Source organism: Prunus mume, linkage group LG2, assembly GCF_029339155.1.
Source record: "Prunus mume cultivar Tortuosa linkage group LG2, ASM2933915v1, whole genome shotgun sequence".
NCBI lineage: Eukaryota > Viridiplantae > Streptophyta > Magnoliopsida > Rosales > Rosaceae > Prunus > Prunus mume.
In genome coordinates, this window is record NC_142699.1 from 25,425,336 (window position 1) to 25,447,878 (window position 22,543).

Below are 22,543 nucleotides of genomic sequence, written 5' to 3' on the forward strand. Positions count from 1 at the left end.
GCGCCACGTGGCATTTTTCCGTTGGGTTCATCGGTGGCGTCGATGCGGAAGTCAAATTTTTACCGTTGGCGCGTGAGCGCGAGAGCATTTCAATTTTTTTTTACTCTTTTTAACTCACGTGCCAACAGTAAAAAAAAAAATTTGAAATGCTCTCGCTGACATCAACGCCTTCGGACTTGAGTCCGAGCAGAATTTGCCCGTGGGCTTGTCCGGGCTGGTGGGACCCAGGGCTTGTCTAGGCTGGATTCCTTGCGCTGGAGCTGGATTTGGGCTGGTTGGGGGGCGGGTGTTGACCTGGCAAGGCTTGTGCGCTGCACTTGCCCTTACAGTATAGTCCGAAATTCATATAATGCAGGAGCACTGGGTGAGTCAAAACTGAAGAGACATGTCAGCTCCACATCAACGCGTATGACGTGGTCTGAGAGACATGTTTTTCCTCTATTTGTTATTTCTTTGGTTTGTCTCTGTGGGCATTTTCTCGGGAAGTAGCAAATCTGTTTGGTGACGGTAGCCGTAATTCTATTCCGCTCTTTGGAAACGAAGGGATGGATCATCATAACCGTCTTCGTTTTCGTCTTCGTCTTCGTCGGGGATTGTTTCCTCTGCCTTTCTTCATTATTTCCATTTTTTTACTGGTTAGTCCTTTCTCTCGCTCTACATCCCAACTGCTCCTCACTCTATATGGATTTTCTTTTGTTTGTCTTGTTTTGATTTATTAAATCAAGTATTAGGAAATAATTTGATGGAACATGTAGATGCTTGAAGGCTTGATATATATTACTGATTTACTGAACTTAAACCCTAAACCCTAAAATGAAAGAAGGAGAAAGTAAGAAATTTTCTGTTTGAAATACTCAGCATTCCTCTGACCAAATATAACAAAGAAGAAAATAATAGGAAGATAAATGCCAAACAGCCTAATTAGTGTCATCAGGAAGATGCACGAACTTCAATTTATAGAATAGTGTCATCAGGATAAATGCCCAGCAGCCTATTGTTGGTTGTGATGGACTTACAGTTTTTAGATGTCAAATTGCTAATGCATTGGTAGGATGGTCAATGCTTAGGACATGCTTATACAATCTTACAGCTAAGGGTATTGCTGAACATTTATGCTGTCCTTTTCTTGTTGAAAGATACTTAGATTAAATATTGTATTCATTGATTTGAATTTATGCTCTCTTTCTTTTGACTCCTCAAGGATGAGATTATATCCGTGATAGATTTGATTTTGCAATGAAAACTTCTACAGCATGTTATCCTGATTGCTGGCATAATTTTTATCAGTTCTTGGCAACTACATCAGCTGGATCTCCCTCTGGAAAAAGCAGCAGGTCATCAGTCTTCTCTTTATTTAACCTTAAAGAGAAGAGTAGGTTTTGGAGTGAGGCTGTTATTCGTGGTGGTATGACTGCATGTTTCCCTTCATTAAATGTACCTTCTGTTCATATATGCGGAGGAACAGATTGCTTTATTTCCTTTAATGTCATAATTTTGGTTAATGTTCAGATTTTGATGATTTGGAATCTTCCAGACCCGGAAAAATGGGTGTTCTCAACTACACAAATGCAGGTAGTCACTAGAAAACTTCTTTCTTGGCCTTTTTAACAAAATTTCTATTCAAAAAAATTCATTTGGGAAATTTTGTTGAACTTTACAAAACGAATTCTGATAACACCCCTAGAACATGGTTCATTGTTTATTATTATTATTATTTTATATTTGTAAGAAAACTAGTTATTATATTAGATGCCAAGGGGCCGGAAGTGGAGGAGGTGTGAGAAAAGGAAAAGTACTTCCGGCTCTGGGCTTCTGTTTCTCCTATTTTTAGGAATACATCCCTTTCAACCATTTTTCTTGATTGGAAGGCTGCAGTGTCTTGATTAGCAATGGTTATTTTTTTTTCCTCATAGTTGTAGATCTCTGTACTAGTTTCTTGTTTCTTTCTGTTATTGGTGGATAACTTGTCCACTTTTCTGTATGGTTTTTTTATGAATTAAAATTTCTACTTTTCAAAAAAGAGAAAAAGAAAGAAAGAAAAGGTATCGTGATTGGAATCATGGAGAACAGCCAGCACCTTAGCATTCTGGTGAAATTAACATCGAATGAGATTTTCGTTGGATTTGCTTTTAAAGTCCGGACTCTCTTTATGTCCCAAGTTTGCAGATTTTTCATTTGTATACTGGTTCTACAGTTATTTAATGGTAGCTTTGAGGGCAGAGGAAACGAAAGAAATGACTTTTTTTAGGGTTTATGGGCCCTGGATTCGAAGAGAAGGCATCTTCTGTGTTTCTTGCTTTTATAAATAATGAAACTTATCTGTCAGTTGCAGAGTCAGTGCTTTGTATTGGTTAATAAAGAGTTTAGTTTCATTTACTCTTGTTTATAGTTAGGTGCCAAGTGATGCAATAATTGATTGGTGTTGCTTTTAGAGTACACAATTCTATGCTTGAGCAATTGGATTCAGATGTCTCTAAGGGGAATGACATTTGATGATGGGCAGTTGGGTTTATGGTTTTATAAAAGTAACTGTTTAATGTGGGAGTGATGATTATGCTGACCTTTTTTCCTGAAAGGTGACTATACTGACCTTTTTTCCTGAAAGGTGACTGTACTGACCTTTTTTCCTGAAAGGTGACTATACTGCTGAATTAAGCACCATTACATTCAGTAAAAGTTGTCATTAATTTGGGGGTAACATCCCCATTGCTGTTTGTTGCATGTGTCCTCAAGTCATTGGGTTCTTCGTATCCAATTCCTTCGGCCTAAGCACATAAAGTTATTGTTTCCTTACTATTTCAATCCTGGTTTGGTCAATGACTCAACAACAAAGAAAATATATTTTCACCCATTAATTGTACATGAGCAGTACTGATTCCAATCTCTTTTTATCTTATTCCAGGCAATATTGCAAATTATCTCAAGTTTCTGGAAGTTGATTCTATGTACCTCCCAGTGCCTGTGAACTTCATTTTTGTTGGATTTGATGGGAAAGGAAACCAAGGTATACAAATTTGGTGTTCATTTTGTTCTTTCATGTTTTCAGTTTTGTGTTTCTTTTGTTTATTAAAGGGGTGGTTGTTTCTTAATGGTTCTTCTTGTAAATCTACTTTCAGAATTCAAGCTTCACCCTGAAGAACTTGAGCGCTGGTTCACAAAAATTGATCATACCTTTGAACATACACGTGTTCCTCAAATTGGAGAAGTCCTCACCCCGTTTTACAGGATTAGTGTAGATAAAGAGCAACAACACCATCTTCCCATTGTCAGTCACATAAACTACAAGTAATAGTTCTTTGTACTTTTATCTGTTTATTAGGAAGATTATGAATCGTAATTGTTGTTGTTATATGATGATGAATGTTCTTGTAGTTTTTCTGTTCATGCAATACAAATGGGAGAAAAGGTTACTTCGATATTTGAGAAAGCCATAAATGTTTTCTCTCGCAAGGATGACTCATATGGTAACAGGTAATTTCATCCTATATCAGATTCTTTTCGCTCATACATTTGGCTGCTTGAATTGAGTAATAGAAAAGGATCGGGCTTCTTCCATCAATCTTCCCATCACATTTTGTTCTTATAACCAAGGTTTAAATTGTTGGCTGAAACACTTTCAGTATTTCAACCATGCTGACATTGGAACTAGGCTGGAAGGAGTTCCCTTCCACCCTGTCGCTGAGACTCCACTCAAATATTCGGCATTTCCTCCGAATTCTGGTGGAAATACACAAGATTTCCACCAATATAAATCCTGTGATTTATTTCATTACATATGCAATAACCAATCAACAATAAAAAGAAAAAACAAAGAGAAGAAAGAAATCTCAGGAAACAGGAAGATCCCTGAATTTCGAAGATACAGATGCCCTTAAATAAGCTCCAAAATGAACCTTTTTCCCTGGATGCTCCACCTCCTCAGCCTTGATATCATCAAAGACCCTTCTATTCCTTTCCACGTACACAACCCAGATAATTAGCATCATCATGTCCCCAATACCACAGTTTACAATTGTTTTGATAATTCAATATATATATATATATGTGCGTGTATAAATATTTCTTAAATCAAAGCTATACATATTATATAATCAAAGTCAAATTAAATTTATGTAAAACTATTTCATGCGCATTGAAAAACATGTCTTATATCACTCTTTTCATTCTTATGTCATTTAGGTCTACTACTTTATAAAGCTTTAAATTCCATATTTAAAGCAAATTTGTGTATTTTCGTTTTTTTTTTTACTGTTATTTCCACCAGTATTCCCCTAAAGTTGGACAACTGAAATTCCCACTGGCACTGATGTTTTCATTCTTGCTTAAGGCCTCCAATTGCTTGAATATAGTCACACCTTCATGTGTAATCTATAGATATGCCACATGGTTGCTCCTCGAGTTGTTTTCAGTGAACTGCATATGATGCTTTGGGATCATAATCTGTTTTTGTTAAGGTTTAAACAACTCCAAGTCTGAACCTTGTTCCTCTGGGGGACTAATAAAGCTATCCTTGTACCTCAATTTCAGATTGAGGGTAATTTAGTTTTGATGTTTTTCATGCCAAACCCATAAGGATTCCCAAAATCTGACCTTTTCCCAATTGTTCTCTTCATCTCCACTATAATTCTTAAAATTCTTCTATTTCTCCCCCACCAAATTACCCAAAAAACAGCTAGCACTAAACAATTCCAGAAGATGTATATTTTTCACAAAGAATCTTTGAGGGTGGCTGAGGAATAGCCTAGCTACCCCTACAGCCTCAACCAACCACCAACACAGCCCCAACGCATAAGGACAATGTAAGAGCAAGTGAGTTCCAGATTCTACCAATTTTATTTTTTTAAATATTTTTTTTGCACAAAATGAACCAGTGAGGAGACACAGTAAGATTGGTTCTTCTTCTTGGTACCAAATTGCAAGTGTTATCCAAACTAAAACATGTATCTTAGGAGAAATATTAGTCTTCCTGACATTTTAGCAGGCTGGAATACAGTAGAGGATTGCTTATTACACAGCAAATTAAAATAGGTCCTACAAGAGAACCCCGGCATGAATCCAGTTTCCATTTCCTCCTGTCTGGTTTATGTGCTGAAACCTGAATATTCTCTAAACTGTCATGAGGGCAGAAAAATCTTCAATCTCTTCGCGTAAATTTCGTCCAAAAAATTTGAAAAATTAAAACAGATGTTTTCAACATATGCACTGATTTTCCAGAATACCATTAAACCTGAACCCTAAACCCCATGCAGGGCACTGACCGGCCCTATTGTTTTTTTTCCCAGATTATATCTCAAGCTCCTTTGGGACAATTTCATAGGAGGGTTTAGGGGTGGTAATAGAAGCATTTTTTGTTGTTGTTAACTGCATATTTGGGTATATTCTTTTATTGTTTCTGAGTTCAATTGTTTGTGTTTAACTAGCATGCTTGGTGTTGCATGTTTGAGTTTTCTCTTTGTTGCTGCTTTCAGTCATTGATTCATTTTATTGTGTACAGGGATGACGGGGATGCTCTGTGGCAAGTAGATGTGGACATGATGGATGTTCTTTTCACTAGCCTTGTTGGATATCTTGAACTTGAAAATGCATATAACGTTTTCATCTTGAATCCCAAGCACGACTCAAAAAGAGCTAAATATGGTTACCGGTGTGTATATTAGGCATTACTTAATATGGTAGATTGAATTCCACATCTTATACATGGAGTCTTCTTGATGACTAGCATAAAGTTTCCGTGAAGTGCTTCAATACGAGATAGAGTTAGTTTAGATACCAGGACATATTGATGGGCAATTTATTTGTGCAACAGAGGAATTTTTATAGGCTCAATCAAACATTAAAATGATTATAGACTGAAACAGAGCATCTGCTTCATATTGTAATTAGTGGATTCATTTGCTGTATAAGAACTGACGTAATGATTACAGTTTTATTTGCAATATTAATGCAAACTGAAGAGAAAGATATCATTTCCAAATTGAGAATGATATACCTTTTTCTAATGAAATTTGCATTTATGGAGGTATTGTGCCTTGCAGTAGCTTGTTTGTTGTCCAAGATTTAATCTCTTAAGCAGTTACTATCATCTTCCCTTTGTTTGTATCGAAAAGGAAAGAAAGCAAAGGTCTTTGGACTTTTAATCTAGTTCAGGAGGAAGACTTCCTTGATTGCCTCATTCTTCAACCATGGGTTGAGATGTGGCTAAGTATCTCCCATGGTATGCGTGTGCCACGCATGTCTCCCTTATTCTTGATACTGGATACGTAATTTCCTTTTGAAAGAAATTTTCAATCTCAAGATCCTAAGCTTTGTGGTGATCAGCATGCCTCCTTTAAACCCTTTTTCATCTTCTTAGATTCTTCCTAATATCAATTAATTTGATATATATATATATATATATATATATTACGACATTGTGTCCGTACTGAATAACCGAATAGAAAGAAGCTTTTCAATTGCTTGGACCAACACTTAATGCACAAAATAGAGTGAGCTACATGTTGATTCTTACCTGGGACAAATCCTTATTTAATGGAGCACATCTCAGTGCTAAATCTTTTACAGTACTGACATTATGTTGCAGTTTGGAAAAACCTGATATCATGTTATGTTTGGTTTGTGTATGTTTTCAATATTGTCTCATTATCTCTTTGTTCATATCTCCTATTAACTTTAGAATGCTATTAGCTTGGTTTTCTCAATTTTAATTTTGTCTTTTGCAGGAGAGGTTTATCAGAATCAGAAATAAAATTTCTCAAAGAGGTTTGTTTTTATTCAATTCCTGGGCGTTATGTTCCTACTGTCATTCTTCTAACATGTCTAGTAGTTTATTCATGCTCATAGTTTGTGACCATTTTATTTTTTCTTGTCTGTTCATCTCTTAATATTTAAAGGGGAGGCATTGATATATTTTTTATTTTGTAGAACAAGAATTTGCAAACCAAAATTCTTCAGTCGGGAAGCATTCCAGAAACTGTTCTTGGTATGATAAACCTTTGTTCTAAATTCTTCTCTTTTCTTTTCCGCACTTTTTTTGAGGAGATATTTCACTTTTAGTTTTTGCATGTTCGTTTTTTTTTTTTTTTTTCCACTCAGGAGCTTTGAAGAACATTTATAAATAAAAAAATCTGTATATTCTTTTTTATTTCTTCCTAAAATAAGATTGTTGAAAACTTGAATTTTGTAGCTCTTGATAAAATTAAGAGACCTTTGTACGAGAAGCATCCAATGGCAAAGTTTGCCTGGTCTGTAACTGAAGACACTGATACGGTTAGTTCTCTCTCTCTCTCTAACACAAGTACACACAAACACACCTCCCGGTCATATTGATGAAAATAGTGATTTTTGTTGTAGTTTTCCTGACTGGAAAAGAAAATACTATTTTTCGTTCTTTTAACTTTTTACTACTGAAACAATCAGAACTTGAGGATATATTGATTTAATAACAGTAGAGAAAAGTGAAGATTGCACACTTTGAGGTAAAGGGAAGAACATGCTACAATTTATGAAGATGCAACCCCAAATTTTCTGAGTATTGGTTTCGACAGTAAAAGGATAGTGATATTATTATTCCCAAGTACTAAAATAATATCTCCCTAAACATTTGGGAGATTTATAGGAACAATACCTTTTGTTTTGGATACCCAGAAATCCACCAATCTGCAAATCGGACACAGCTTTGAAACTGGGGCCCCCCACTGAACCCTACAATCTTTGGGAGGCAGAAAACACTATGAAAGAGCTAGGTAGGTAGCTTTGGTGGTTTTGAACCTCAGGCCACGTGGGGGCAAACCATGGGTTTTACCATTCCAACTAACACCTTGTCGGTAATACCTTTTTCTTGTTTAAGTAACATTAAATTTGATGTTGATCAAATGATAGTAAAAGAAATTTGCTATTAATTGGATCAAGATGAAATCTCCTCTACTAAGTTCTATATTTTTCCTGTATTGGTGTAATGAGATTTCCAAAATATGTGATATGGCTCAAACATTGAGTATTCCCTGAATAAAGATGCTCTTATGAATTATATAGTTCAAGTTTTAATTTGATACTTATCAGCTGTGCACTATTTACAGTGCATGTCACACGTCTTTAAATCTAAATTACTGATATTTTCATCATTGCTCGCTACAAGGGCTGGTGGGCACTTTAGTTCTACAGATAGCCCAATGGTTTGTTTTGCTTGAATAAAATATGATGCTGAATTTTTACTAGCTTGTTTGTTTTTTTTTTCAAAGCTTTAGCTTGCTCATGTAATTTAAAGGCTATAATGGCACATCTAATTTTCAGGTTGAATGGTACAATGCATGCCAAGATGCATTGAATAATGTGGAGAAGTTGTACCGAGGGAAGGAAACTGTGGATATCGTGCAGAACAAAGTTTTACAGGTATACAAACCTTTTCTGATCTTATGAGTATCTAGACAAACTGAGTAATATAAAACTAAAACTCAGAGAGATAAATATTTTAACTAAATGTTTTAATTGTTTCTTTTATTCTTATAACGAGAATAGTTACTGAAAGGGAAGAATGAAGATATGAAGCTTCTTTTCAGTAAGGAACTAAAATCTGGGGAATTCAACAATCTTCGTGCTGAATGCCTTACAGATACATGGATTGGAAAAGAGAGGTGAATCTCTCTCTCTCTCTTATGTATTCCCAGATGCTCACATACACATACATATATGAACTCTGGTATACACACACCCTTTGTTATACTGATCCTTGTTAGTAAAATATTCTGGATTAGGTGGGCGTTTATTGATTTAAGTGCAGGCCCTTTCTCATGGGGACCAGCTGTTGGTGGGGAAGGTGTTCGGACAGAACTAAGTTCTCCCAATGTGCAAAAAACAATTGGTGCAGTTTCAGGTACTGCAACATCTTTCACCAGTGATTATTCAATTATAACCTTCACTGATCATGTGGCAACGTTTGACTTGGATGTGCTATTATTTACTGGTGGTAGAGCGAGCTTGATGCTAAAATGTTGTGGGAAAATTGATATTGTCCTTTAGCGATCATATTGTTATATGTATATTCAAAATTTTATGTTTCTAAGAAAATCCTCGCGAGTGGATGCTCACTTTTCAAGAAAAGAAAGAACAACATTGTGTGATCATCCTGGTTCAATAATCTGAATTGCCCTTTAGGTTCCTATTCAAGCATCATTATTTCCACAAAAAATGGAGCCAAATCAGAAACCATTTAGTCATCTAGTCAAAGAAGAAAAAGAAAAAAGAAACCATTTAGTCATCACATTGTTATTAATAAATAGATGAACAGTGTTTATACATTATTTTGTTTGGATGAATTACATTTAGTAAGGGTCCCCTAGAAAAAGTCCATTTGGTCTTTTTTTTTTTTTTTGGGATAAGAAATGTGAATGTTTATTAAAAACGAAACAGTACACCAAAAGTGAACAAGGAGTCCACTTCTAAAAGAAAACTAAAAGTGCAAACTGCATCAGCACCTCAATCCTTGGGGAAAACGACAAAACAAAAACAGGATTCCAAAGATGTACAAAACAGGTACCCCTTCTTAATACAATTTGTTTCTTTTAGGAAAAAAAAAATCTGACAAAATAACAGAAAAAGAAAATGCATTCCAATCTGACAAAATAAAAACGTACAGATGCTGACTAAGATGCCCAAAATTGCACCCTATCCCATAAGCACTCCACCTACTCTTGAGCATTTTTCTACGTGCATACATATAAACTTTATTTCATTAGTTGAGGATTAGGGAAACATTTTTGTCCTGTAAACATAACTTTATTTTAATTCTCGACCAGATATTTTCCAACTCTTTACAAAAGTTCTTGCCTTAGCTAGTTTAAATTTTCTTTATGATGTGCAGAAATTTCAGAAGATGAAGCAGAAGATCGCTTACAAGATGCTATTCAGGAAAAATTTGCCGTATTTGGTGATGTATGTGCTTTCTGGTAAAAACAAATTTCAGTTCAATGTTGAAATCTCATCTTCGTATGTGTATAAGGTGATGATTGTTATATTGTATGTTCATGTTTTTTGAATAAAAAGGAGAAAATTTTGGTGTTTTTTTCCTCTTTCACTACTTGCCAATAGTGGGATCTATACATTGTAATCATGGTGGTCTTATGCTCTTTCCCTATATATTTGTTTGCATAGCGCATTCACAAAGAAATATGGTCGCAGCTGTTTGGACTGGTGTGGGTGTCCTTGGAATTGTAATTTCTTGTTGGTTGCGATATTCTTGTTTGCGGTGTGTAACATTGACTGTTTTGGCAATCTATCTCACATCCTCATCTCATTATATATCCATCCAATCCTCCGACAACTAAGTACCATTAGTAATTATGCATCTATCTACAGTAATTCAATTTCCTAACCCCACGCCCCCAACTCACAGTTCAATTCTCTCAGATGATGTTGAAGAAGAAGAAGAAGAGGAAGGGAGGGAGGGAGGGAGGGAGGGAGAGAGAGAGAGGTTAGAGATGGTGGGTTGACGTATCAAATTGTACTGCCATTGGTAAATCAATGGCAAGTAACAAGATTTGCTAGCAGTAGTTTGAGGATCATCACCTTCTTGTGGCTCTTTTTGCACCCTACAATATATTACTCATCCTTTTCTGTTACAGAACACTAGTTGCTGCTGTTGGTGATCTGAATCCAATATGTTCAGTTTCATTAAACCTCCGCCAATGAGATAATCTACTAGATCGTGCATACTTTGATTTCTTAATTACCTAGCATATATACCATGTGAACAAAATATCTATTACATTATCTATAGTGCTGGATTACTTTGGGCTGGGTTAGGTCTTCAGCTTCTCCTTGGGTGCTTCTTGTGTCAAAGCATTTGACAAAACCGTCCTACTTGTAAGTCTTTTATGATTATCATCTTCCTGAAGATAATTCATTAAAAGCTCAAGGAAAAACATTTTTCAAAACATTCCCTTAAGTTTTTTCTTCTCGTGATTGATTTATTTATTTGGGGGTGGGAAATGTCTTGAATGTTCTACTTGTGCAGTTAGTTTTTAGTTTTCTTTCTAAGCTTGATATCTTTCTTTGTACCGTTTTCCTTCAGAATAAAAATATTGTTCGTTTAAAATAAAGCTATTGTGCCTAGTTTGTTTGTTGTGATGCTTTAAAATGGGTGTTGCATGCTGGGGGGAAAATGTTTTGATTGTCTTGTGCAGCCAGTTTTTAGTTCTCTTTTCTAGTTCTCTTTTCCTTTCTCAATACAAATATTGTTTCTTAAAAAAAATTGAAGTCATGTTGTCTGTACTGTGCTTAGTTTGCTTGTTGTGATGCTGCAAAAATGGGTATTGAAGGGAGGCGCTGTATAGGTTACCCGAGCTTACACAATAATGTCGTTTTTTTGGGCTCATAATTAGACATATATTTGTCTTTTATCATGGTGCTTTTTGCATAGAGGATTGATAGTATTTTCACAAGGTTCATTATGTTATCAACAAGCAAGTATTCTGTGCAAGTCTGAATGCAAATGCTAGGATAACCCTACGTAATATTACGTGCTGTTCTAAAATTAGAAGCATGGAAAATAGGCAGGGTAGTTAGTCTTTTCGACAACTTTTATACTAAACATGAGGAGATGGGGTTTAGAGTGGAGGGATGAGAATGTTACCCAATAAGGAAGAGAGGGCTAGGTGGCTTGAGAGGCCTTTTGTGATACCCATGAATCCCTCATCGGCAATGTGCACTGAAGATCCAGGCTATTTATTAAAGGCATAGGACTCCAGAAGTCTAACTTCAGCACTTTTGGATGAGGCCTTGGGTCCTTACAAATGGTATTGGGGTCCTACCCAACCTTTGTATATGCAGGAGTTAAGGGCCATGGTTGTATCAATGAGGGAAAAGGTGGCGCCTCACCTACACTACTGGGTACCTAGGCAAGTAAATGGCTGCATCCCACATCAGAAAGCCTTGGCCATTGATATAAGTTTGAAATGTATGGTTACTCTCTCAGTAAGGACGCCCAAGGTATAGAGGAGACAAGATGGTGTTACTTTGGAATCCTACATTATGCGTTGGGTATTAAGAAAGCCAAGAAATTCATAAGTCAACTTCAGAGTAGGCTTTTGGATGAGGCCTTGGGTTGTTACACCTTTTGAAAAGAAGAAGTTAGGAGAGCTGTTTGATTGTTTGATTCCAATGTTTGTGTTTATGCTTGCTGTGGAGTTTCTTTTGTAGGAAGGATAAGTTGGGATTGTAGACTCTTTAGAGAAAATTCTTTAGTTCTTTGTACTTTTTGACTTGTTTAAGAAAGTCTTTGTTTCCTATCAAAGACAATTACTTGGTGTGTTTTGTCCTACAAGTTGTTATTTCTTTCCGGTGGAGAATTATGTGGATGCCAACAAAAAGGCGATTACCAATGTTGGCTTCTTTGCAGATTATTTGGAAGTAAATAATGGGTTTTATTTGTGATAAAGAGGGTGTGGGTTTACTTTGGATATATTTAAATTCTAGCCTTTCTATGGGCATCTCTATCCAACATAGTGTAGTTCATCTTGATTGGGGGGAATATGAGTTGATGTAATGTGAGCTATGTTTATTGAAACTTGAAAGTAAGACTGATTGCTTTGTAGACCTTGTCCATCTATCTTGTAGTTTTCTTCTTTTCATTAAGAATTTTGTTTCTTGTATTAATACAATAACAAATTCACATGTGCGATAAAGAGGGAGATAGCAAAGGAAATATAGAACTAGCTATGCGGCATTCTTAAAGAATTTGTTGTTTGTTTTTTGAATTTATGAGCATCGACCATTTGATTTTCTTTTTAGGCGGAAGGGGAGGGGAACTTAAGTATGAGGGTTTTACTCTTTCCCATTTAATTTGTGGTGCTTGTGAGCTTTGCAGAAAGATCATCAAGCCATTGATATTCTTCTTGCGGAGATTGATATATATGAGCTTTTTGCTTTCAAACATTGCAAAGGAAGGAAAGTAAAGCTTGCTCTTTGCGAAGGTAGCCCCATTTTTATAAAAGATCGCTTCTTTGGACTGTAACTGCGTTTCTTCATTAATTTATTTATTGAGAGATAGTTGGAACTTATGTAGTTCACTTACAGCTTGAAGTTTTTTTCTTTATATTATTTGCGAAGGTCAAATTCGTTTTCATATTTCTCATAAGTCATAAGACATTTACCATTTACTCTTTTGAGTAACATTATTATGAATATTTTTCTTATGTTTATTTTTCTTGCCAATCATGCTTGGTTTTACTCCCATATATACCATACCTAATGGTGTTTGCATTGCATGTATTATGAGAGTTGTTTTGTTGCACGATTGTTATTTCACTCAAAAGTAAAGAGTTCATGTTCCTTTTAATCTGGGTGATTTCAGAACTTGATGAGAGAATGAGGGATTTGAAAAATGAGCTCCAATCATTTGAAGGTGAAGAATATGATGAAAGTCATAAGAGAAAGGCTCTAGAGGCATTAAAGCGAATGGAGAATTGGAATTTGTTCAGTGATACTCATGAGGTATGCCATTTGGTTTATCAGTGAGGGTTTGCTATTGGGGTTTTTCCCCCTGCTGATGTTTATTGCTAATCAGTTATTTATACTTTCGACACTAAGTTTGCCTTGGAATCATTGAAACACTTTATTTTCTATTTATTTATTTTGCTAAATGTAAAGCAATTTTCTTTTATCATTTATTTTTTGTTCTTGTGCAGGAGTTTCAAAATTACACAGTTGCACGTGATACTTTTCTTTCTCATTTAGGTGCAAATTTGTGGGGATCTATGAGACACATCATATCACCTTCCATAGCAGATGGTGCATTTCATTATTATGATAAGATATCATTTCAGTTATTTTTCATCACGCAGGAGGTATGGGTATGGTTCAAAGAAGCTTCAACAATTAATGCATATGGTTTTCTTACCACCTTACCACCTTACCTAACTACTAATGAATGCAGAAAGTTAGACATATTAAACAATTGCCTGTGGATCTCAAGGCTCTAATGGATGGACTCTCCTCTTTGTTGTTACCTTCTCAGAAACCTGCTTTCAGTCAGCACTTGTATGTATCTAGCATGGTTCTTTATTTCTCAAAATTAATAATTTAAAATTTGTCTCACATCACATTTCTAGGTAAAGTCAGATACTTTTCTAATCTTGGATGGGTAATCCGCCTTTTTATTGATGTTATGTATTCTCCTTTGTATGCTAAAACTCAAAATCATTTCGTGTTGGGACTGTCAATTTTTTTTTTCCGGATGATTAAGTATTGTGCTTTCTTCCCATATAAATTCGTTGTGGTTCATAGTTGTATTAATGTGAAAGAAATTTGTAGGTTACCACTTTCAGAGGATCCTGCTTTGGCAATGGCCTTTTCAGTGGCACGAAGAGCAGCAGCTGTTCCTCTGTTGCTTGTTAATGGAACTTACAGGAAATCTGTTCGATCCTATCTTGATTCCTCCATTGTTCAGTATCAGTTGCAGAGAATGAATGATCACGGCTCTTTAAAAGGTTAAAAGCTGCATTAAAATGATCTATTTTTTGACACTATCTGGGACTTTTTTCACTAAAGACGTGTCAAGAGAACCTAAATACTACAGTTTTAATTTTTGTCAGTCATTTCACACCTGCCTTTTTCTTGTATAACTGGTACAACTTGTAGTGGTTTTCTTATGTTTACCCAAGATTCTGTCTGTCTGGGGTTCATGTATCTTGACTGGCTAGTTCTTCCGAAAGGAGGTAGGGCGAGAAGACCATGTTTGTCTGTATAAATGGTAAAACAGGCTAGAAACCTCTTAAATACAGTGGATGACTATACAGTTTCAATGCAACTAAGATGAATCCTAACTTTAGATCCTAAAGGAGATCTGGATAGGTTGGACATACGCTGAAATGGCAACTTCTAAAAGAAATATGTTACATTTTAAATTAACATTTTTTTTTCTGAGTGGTGAATTAAGATGCGCGATATGTTGTTGAGGAAATTTAGTTCTTCTAAAAGCTTATGGGCGCTTGCATAGGAGGGTAGATTAGTTGAACAATGGTGGGAACAAACTGTATTGGTTCTCTAATTGGAGCAAACCAATTGTTATATCTGAATCTATGTTTAATTTTTGTATCATGATGTATCCAGTCCTCTTAGAGCACTGACTAATCCTTGGGGCACATGTTTTTCCCATCTTCTGACATGCACTCGTTAATTGCTGGGAAAATCTCTTAAGGGTGGCCCCAAGAGGTTGGTGTACCTTGAACTTGGGACCATTGCCTTTTACTACAATACATGGGCATTGAGCCAAACACTTGGGATTAGCTATAACTAAATGCGTGCCTCTGTATGTATGCATTTGATGTTCTGGAATTGACAAGCATTCTTTTTCAACAAACTATGTAGGGAAGCTTGCCCATAGCCGGTCTACACTAGAAGTTCCAATATTTTGGTTCATCCATGGTGAACCATTGTTGGTTGACAAGCATTATCAGGCAAAGGCACTTTCTGATATGGTTATTGTTGTTCAGTCAGAGCCTTCATCCTGGGAGAGCCATCTGCAATGTAATGGGCAGCCACTTTTGTGGGATTTGAGGTTAGTGTTTCTGGCATATAATGTTTTTGTCTCCTGATGGTTAAATTTCAGCCCTGCTGATAACGTTTCTCAGATTTTTATGGAAAATCTCTAGAAAATGGAATGTTATTTGATTAAACATTCCATTTTCTTGGTTTTTAAATGGAATGTTTGACAAGTATTCCTTCTTGTTGGATTCTATAGGACAAAACTAGATGTCTTGCTTGGTGGGTGTCTTCGTCTAAAAACTTTAAAGATGCTCCCTTTAGTGTGGTTAGACTGGACTGGAGCTTTGTACCAAGTGTGGCTTGCTTGTTATGTTTTGTTTGGGTTGTTCTATTCTAAGTGTAGCTTTGCTTGTGTTGTTTTAGTTGGTTTTCTTTAGATGGACTTCTTGTGTTTCTTTAGGCACTTTGAATGCTTATAGCTTGCCTAATAGTTAACTTGGGAACACATAGTTTGCTAGGAGTGTATTTTATTACTTGAATTCAATGGGTTTGTACCAATTTTTGGCATATATTGAAACAACTGAAAAATGGAACATCAAATTGCAAACCTGTTGGTGCTTTTCACTGACTACTTTTTCAACAAAATTGCATTTAAGTTCCCATTCTTAAAATATGCGGTAAGTCGAGAGAATATTTGGTGCCTTTTCTGATATAGTATGCCTGATTACTTTAGATGACACTTGAACTCTGAACCGATTTGAAGTCACTACTTTGATTGGCGTATAATCCTATGGTTAACCCTTACCTTATGCAGGAGGCCTATCAAAGCTGCGTTGGCTGCGGCTTCTGAACATCTTGCTGGTCTGCTTCCCCTCCACCTTGCTTACAGTCAAGCCCATGAAACTGCGATTGAGGTAAGCCATATTTAGAATGTGGAAAAACACTTTTTTTCTTTTTCCAAGTTAGGGTTGATCATGCGGGAGAAACTGGAAACCCTGTTTACGCTTGACATTCACTGAATTTAGTTGTGCTCATTTATAATGGATGCAAAACATTGAGAATTATAGTGCAGTCTGGGATTAGTTGTCCTCTTTTGCTCTTGTGGATTCCTTATCCACTTGCTTGTTTCTTTGTTTATCTCTTTGAATTTATATTCTATTCAAAAAATAAAATAAAAATAGTGGTCTGGGGATTTGTATTACCCCTATGATTTTAACAATATTGTGTGGAGTTTCTAATGCTTTGTACTAAGAAGAATTATCTACTTATAATTTTTTTTTTTATAATGATGGCTTAATGACTTGAGTGAAAATTCAATTAAATGATATTGGATGTTGGGAAAAAGAAGATTTTGTATGCATTTGCTTGTGTCTGCCTGAAGTTCTGTCTAATGCGTTTTTATCTATGTTAAATAGATAGTTGTTTAATTCTGTTCACACTGTCTCTCTCTCTCTCTCTTGCTTCCCCCCCCTTCTTAACCCCCACCCCACCCCCTTCTCCCTCTCTCCCCCCACCAATGTGTATGCTTTGGCATTCCTGGAGATTTCACACAACTGTTTTTATCTTGTGTCTATTTTTAGTTGAGCTACTATCTGCTTCATGACAGGACTGGATGTGGTCAGTCGGATGCAACCCATATTCCATTACTTCTCAAGGATGGAACATTTCCCAATTTCAATCTGATACAATTGCTCGGAGCTATATTATCACAACTCTGGAAGAGTCAGTACAAGTGGTCAATTCAGCCATTCATCTTCTAGTCATGGAGCGTACAAGTATCCTTGCCTGTTAGTATTGTTGTAATTGAAACTTAGTATTTCATTTAATGTTGTTTCTTTAGTTTTATGTAATCAGTTAATGGTGATTAAGAGTGGCAACTTTCTGGGAATCTCAGAAATGTGGTCATCCACAATGATGTACTGAAATTTGTCAATGCAGTATCATGAGTCCTACGTTGGCTGTGCATAGGGGAGATTTTTGGGTGTATGGGTGTAAGGAATCCAGTTGACAAATTTTGGTTAGTGTTGAGAGTATTGTCCCCACACTGGGAAATGGAAACCTTATATTAGTTTTTAAAAGAGCTCCACCCATTGTCAATTGGTTTTGGGTTGGATGCTCCAATTCTAGCATGGTAGAAGAGCAGGCTATCCACGTGTTTGGCCCGTCAGCCACACGTGCTCTTCCACGTCACCCAATATGAGGTGTCCACATGTTTAGAGTATTGTCCCACATCGAGAAATGGCTTCTCCACCCATTGCCAATTGGCTTTTGGTTGGATGCTCTAATAACAGTTGTCTTTTGGGTGAGGAGCCAGGTCAGCTTGCCATTAAGTTGACAATTATTAGCCTTTTTAATCCTCACACATATAGATAAGTACATAATGTTTTATTGTTGTACAATCAGCTGTTGCTCCAGAGTTATTTGCATTGTTATTGTTATTGGAACTCGAGTACATACAAATGGAGACTTGACTGAAACTAGCTGAAAAAACCTTCAAACTTGTTCAGTCTCAGGAGCATGAACTAATTAACAAGTACAATTATGTTGTTAGTCTATGGAGAAGAGTAAGTAAATTGATCCATCACCTTGAGCTGTTCTTTACAGTCTAGTCTCTTATTTTCTTCTGGAGTCATTTACAATTGGATAATGTTGGTGTCTTCAGATTTCAACTGTTACTGGAGAATTGCGGTATGTGGATGCCATGAGACTGCTATATACCCTAGAAGATGCGTCAAAAGGGTTAGCTATCCAAGGCCTTTTACTTTTTAATTGTTCAGTTACAAATGTGGATCAACTATTAAACTACTAACGTCTCTATTCACATTTAATTTCTTTTTATTACAAGGAGACTTGAACCTAGGACCTCTACCCTCACTCCTCCCATCCCATGCCACTTGAGCGAAGGCTTATGCGCCTATTCTGCATTGTTTCTTTTCTTATTTCTGAACAGATTGTTCTAAAATGTTCTAGCCCTTAAGTGAAAGTTGGTTATTTTGAACTGAGTCAATTAGTTCAAATTTGATGGGCTGAACTCTGCCAAGTTGCTTCTTAATATATGAGAAAAAGATGGCTAATGGCATCCTGGGTTCTAAGGACTAAGCTTTTGGTCTATGTTGTATTTAGCTTTATATATATATTGTTGCTCTCAGTTTCCCTCAGCTTAAGCTTTTGGGACCGGTGGTAATTTAATAGGGTATCAAAGCCAGGTTGTGTAAGTTCTTGATTCAAGTATTGATAATCCTCAGATCTTAAAAATAAATAAATAAAAGAGATTATTGGTAATCCTCATCTTTGTTAATTTATGTTTCCTGCCCGTAAGCCCTAATTTGGTTAAGCTGTTTTGAGATCGTTTTAGTGTGATTGTCACTGTTGCTTGATATACATTGTTTGTTTCTTTTACTATTAGCTTCAGCTCTTGGGTTTTACGGTAGTTTGAGAGACCGAAGAAAATGAAAAGTGTGCTTTGTTGCTATTCTTCTTGGTTCTTATATTAGTAAACCGTTTTAAGCTTTTTAGTATTCCCTGTTCTTTCTGTTCATGTTTCTCTCGTTGAGCAGGATATTTGGCAAGCTGTTGGAAGTCTATTCTTATGCTAATTTTGGCTAATTTGTGAAAATCGTTTCTGTTGCAGGTTTGTTGATAAAGTAAATACAACTATAGCCATTCTCCACCCAATCCACTGCACAAGAGAGAGAAAAGTACATGTGGTGTTTAATGTGACTACAATTCCTGCTTTCTTAGTTGTCCTGGGTGTACTCTATCTTGTGTTAAGGCCAAGACGACCAAAGCCAAAAATTAACTGAAAATACTGGAAATGTGATTGATAGCAGTGGCTTCTGGAGATGCTTTTGAGGGAAGTGATTTCTAAGACATTCTCCTGGTTTGTTTGCGGCAGCGAATACTTTCACAAGTGATAGGTAAAGAGCAGAATTTTCGGAAAAGGCCACCAGGTACGAAATCGGATATAACTTGTGAAGTTGTCAAACCCCTTCCCCCTTGTAACTATAGCCAACGGTGAGTTTTCGTCTTTTCCTCTTGTAGTCCATGCACCATTTGGTCTATGAGCTCCAAATTTGTATCTCACAAGGTTGTGAAATACAGCAAAACTGAAATTCTTCTTGTTATAAGATGTTTTTTTGGGTCAGAAAACAAGTGGATACAGAATTTGTGATTAGCTGACCAAAAACAAGAATATTCGGGATTAAAGTCACCTGTCTTTAATTTGTACTGTGTAAAAACAATATTATCGTACACAGAAGCAGCCGAGTTGTAGTTTTACTATAACGTGTCTTGATGAGCAATAGATTTACTTGCATTTCTATAGCTGACATAAGATGTGGGAAGGGTCAATTACGTTTTGCACCGTTGTGGTTTGGGTCTTTGGCTTTCACTCGTACCGGTATATTGTTGCAATATGGTTCTGCTATTAGACTGCTGATCAAGAAATTTGTTAAATGAGGACATGGCGCGGAGCCCACTTTTTTTCTCAAGTGGAATAAATGATTTAATAAAAAAATTGAAATTCAATTCAAAAATTAGTAAACTTTTTCACTTTCGCATTTTCCTTCTTCCATGTCTTTTCCCTGACGACCACCCCGCCCCATCGGGTACATCGAAAATAACTGAAAAATCCCAACCCCAAGCCATTAACACTTTCCCATATAATATGAAGATACTAACCACCTGAAGCCCTTTCAACCTAATCCCAAGTCATCACGTACCACTCTTCCCTGACCTATGACCTCTTGCCACCACACCACCCCGATGGATCCAGAACCCCATCTACACCTTAACACCCCCATCGACAAATACAATGTGGTATCATTAAGACTTCAAAGCAGATGGTGTAACACAAGTATATATCTATACCATAACAATCTAATGTGAAGGACAAGATAATACCAGCTGCTGGAAGATAACGACTTCTGGTGTTGTGGCTGCCCACTGCTCTCAGGCCATCCCTAACGGAGGGCTCTATGCTCCATGGAAATGAAAAAGCATATTCAATGGTAGGGGTGGGCACAGTCTGGTCCGATTTGATTTTTCTTTGGAATTGGAATCAAAATTGGAACTTACGTACGGTTAAATTCAGTTCAATTTTTATAATAAAAAAATCTAGAAGAATCGAACCAAATTGGACCTATGCGGTTTCGATTCAGTTCGGCCCGGTTTTTGGTTTGGAAAGATAAAAATATAAATATGTGAAGAAGAGAAAAATAGGAAGAATATAAAAATATGTACAATGAATAAAAGAAGAGAGAAATAGGTATAAGATATAAAATAAGAGAGAAAGAGGTAGAAGAGAGAGATGTGAAGAGATAAATAGGAAGAGAAATAGAAAAAAATAAGTAGAAAAGAAAGAGAGACGAAAGTGCAACAAGAACGGATATGGAAAAAGAAATTGAGGTATAGTATTTATTTAGTTGGGTATAAATTGAAACTAAGACATTTGGGTATTAATTGGGCTAAAATATGTAGGTATTACTTGGAGTTATTAATGTTATTTGAATGTAATTAGGCTTACTACTTATTTTGGATATAAATAAATAGGTAAACATAAGCTGTCTTGTTTGGTTTATACCAATTTTTCCAAGACAAGAATTGGGATATGAACCGATCCAAAGTGGTCCAGATTGTTTTTGAGCCTAGGTTGACTTTTTTTTGTCAACAATTTTTTTTTTTTTGGGACTCGGTTTGGCTCGAGTCATTGGTTCACCTATTCAAATGCCCACCCATATCCAATGGAGCCAAATTCGAGCTATATGGCCAAACCCACCCGAAGAGTCCTCTTTAGCTTGAACTTCTGGTTCAACAATCCTCAACTCAATTCTTGAAAAGTAAGAACCATAAATTGAGAAAAGACTTGAATATTGAGGTAAGTATGAATGTGAAGGCTGGAAAGAGATTGAGTATGGATGTGTTAAGTGTAGTTGATGCGTTGTTTAAACTGACACACAGTGGCTCATTTTGAATTCTTACTTTAAGAGGTCATGGTGTAAAAGTTGCAAAAAAAATTTAGATGAAAACAACATTGAAAAATTAAATGATAGTTGTGCGAGCAACTATATACACGCAAATGACAGAATGCCAGGTGGACAAGGGGTCAACATCGGCATTATCCAACCAATTTTATGGCGTCCACAATGACAGGACCCGCCCAATTTCCTCGAAACCGAGGCGGACCCGCCTAATTACCGACATCACCTCGATGCCGGGCCCACTTACTAAAGACCGAGACTTCTACAAAAAATTTGGCAGAGTCTCCCCTGTAAATTGAACATTCTCAAACTTCAACTTGCTCAAAATTTACAGTTTATAAACCCAACCAGCAACATGCTTTACAAGCAGTTAAAAAGTTTACAACAAAGGCCTCCAGCCTCACAATTCAAACCCTAAGCGGGCGATACAGAGCATATCTAAGAAAATCAAGTACAACAGAAACAGAGTTCCACTGGAAAAGAAAGATGAAGGAGTCCATACAAAGACTCAAGGTTCGGAAGCACCGATCCGGTTCGATTGCGGAACTCGATCCTCTTGGGGCGCAAAACAGAAAATTGTGAGTGGACAAAAAAAATAAAGTTCAGTTCAAATAAATCAACGTAATATAACCCCACCGTTATAAAATCATGCAAAAATTCCAAATGCATCTTAAAATCGTCATAAGCGAGTATATAAACATATACTAAAATAAATACCGGATACCAAGTCCGAACTCCGTGAATACTTCACAAACCCACCATTCAAAACTTAAAAGTCCCGAAAGATTAAACTCTCGAAAACGTACCCACTGGCACGACCGGCAAGGAAGTATCCTTACCAAGAAACAAGAACGAATGAATGTTCATATATATATATATATATATATATACATAATAATATATAATATAATAATAATAAAATATATATATATATAACCAACATTTAGTTGTACCGGGGAAACAATCTAACCGGGGGATTGTTTGACTAGTCCACATGGCAGAGCCATTCTTTAATTCACCATGTGACTAGGGAACGAGTCGTCCAACTGGGGGACTAACTCTCAGCCAGACGCATGACTAGATACTCA

At 36.4% G+C, this 22,543-nt stretch overlaps 1 protein-coding gene across 2 annotated transcripts; it reads left to right on the top strand.

Moving 5' to 3' along the window:
- Window positions 1–294: 294 nt before the first annotated feature.
- Window positions 295–19,761, top strand: LOC103324300 (uncharacterized). 2 transcript variants are annotated; one of them, XM_089047525.1, is made up of 25 exons: window positions 295–635; window positions 1,288–1,405; window positions 1,510–1,572; window positions 2,903–3,004; window positions 3,117–3,285; window positions 3,373–3,471; window positions 5,495–5,644; window positions 6,720–6,759; window positions 6,922–6,979; window positions 7,184–7,266; window positions 8,290–8,388; window positions 8,515–8,630; window positions 8,751–8,869; window positions 9,857–9,927; window positions 12,860–12,965; window positions 13,346–13,485; window positions 13,680–13,844; window positions 13,928–14,031; window positions 14,305–14,480; window positions 15,361–15,550; window positions 16,292–16,391; window positions 17,084–17,252; window positions 17,959–18,041; window positions 18,140–18,216; window positions 19,109–19,761. In XM_089047525.1, exons 1-25 carry the CDS (start codon window positions 546–548, stop codon window positions 19,278–19,280), a joined length of 2,859 nt encoding a protein of 952 aa, XP_088903651.1. In that variant the 5' UTR covers window positions 295–545; the 3' UTR covers window positions 19,281–19,761. The 2 variants fall into 2 exon arrangements, with proteins under 2 accessions (XP_088903651.1, XP_008224565.2); XM_008226343.3 differs by having other exon boundaries at window positions 13,680–13,838.
- The last annotated feature ends 2,782 nt before the right edge of the window (window positions 19,762–22,543 follow it).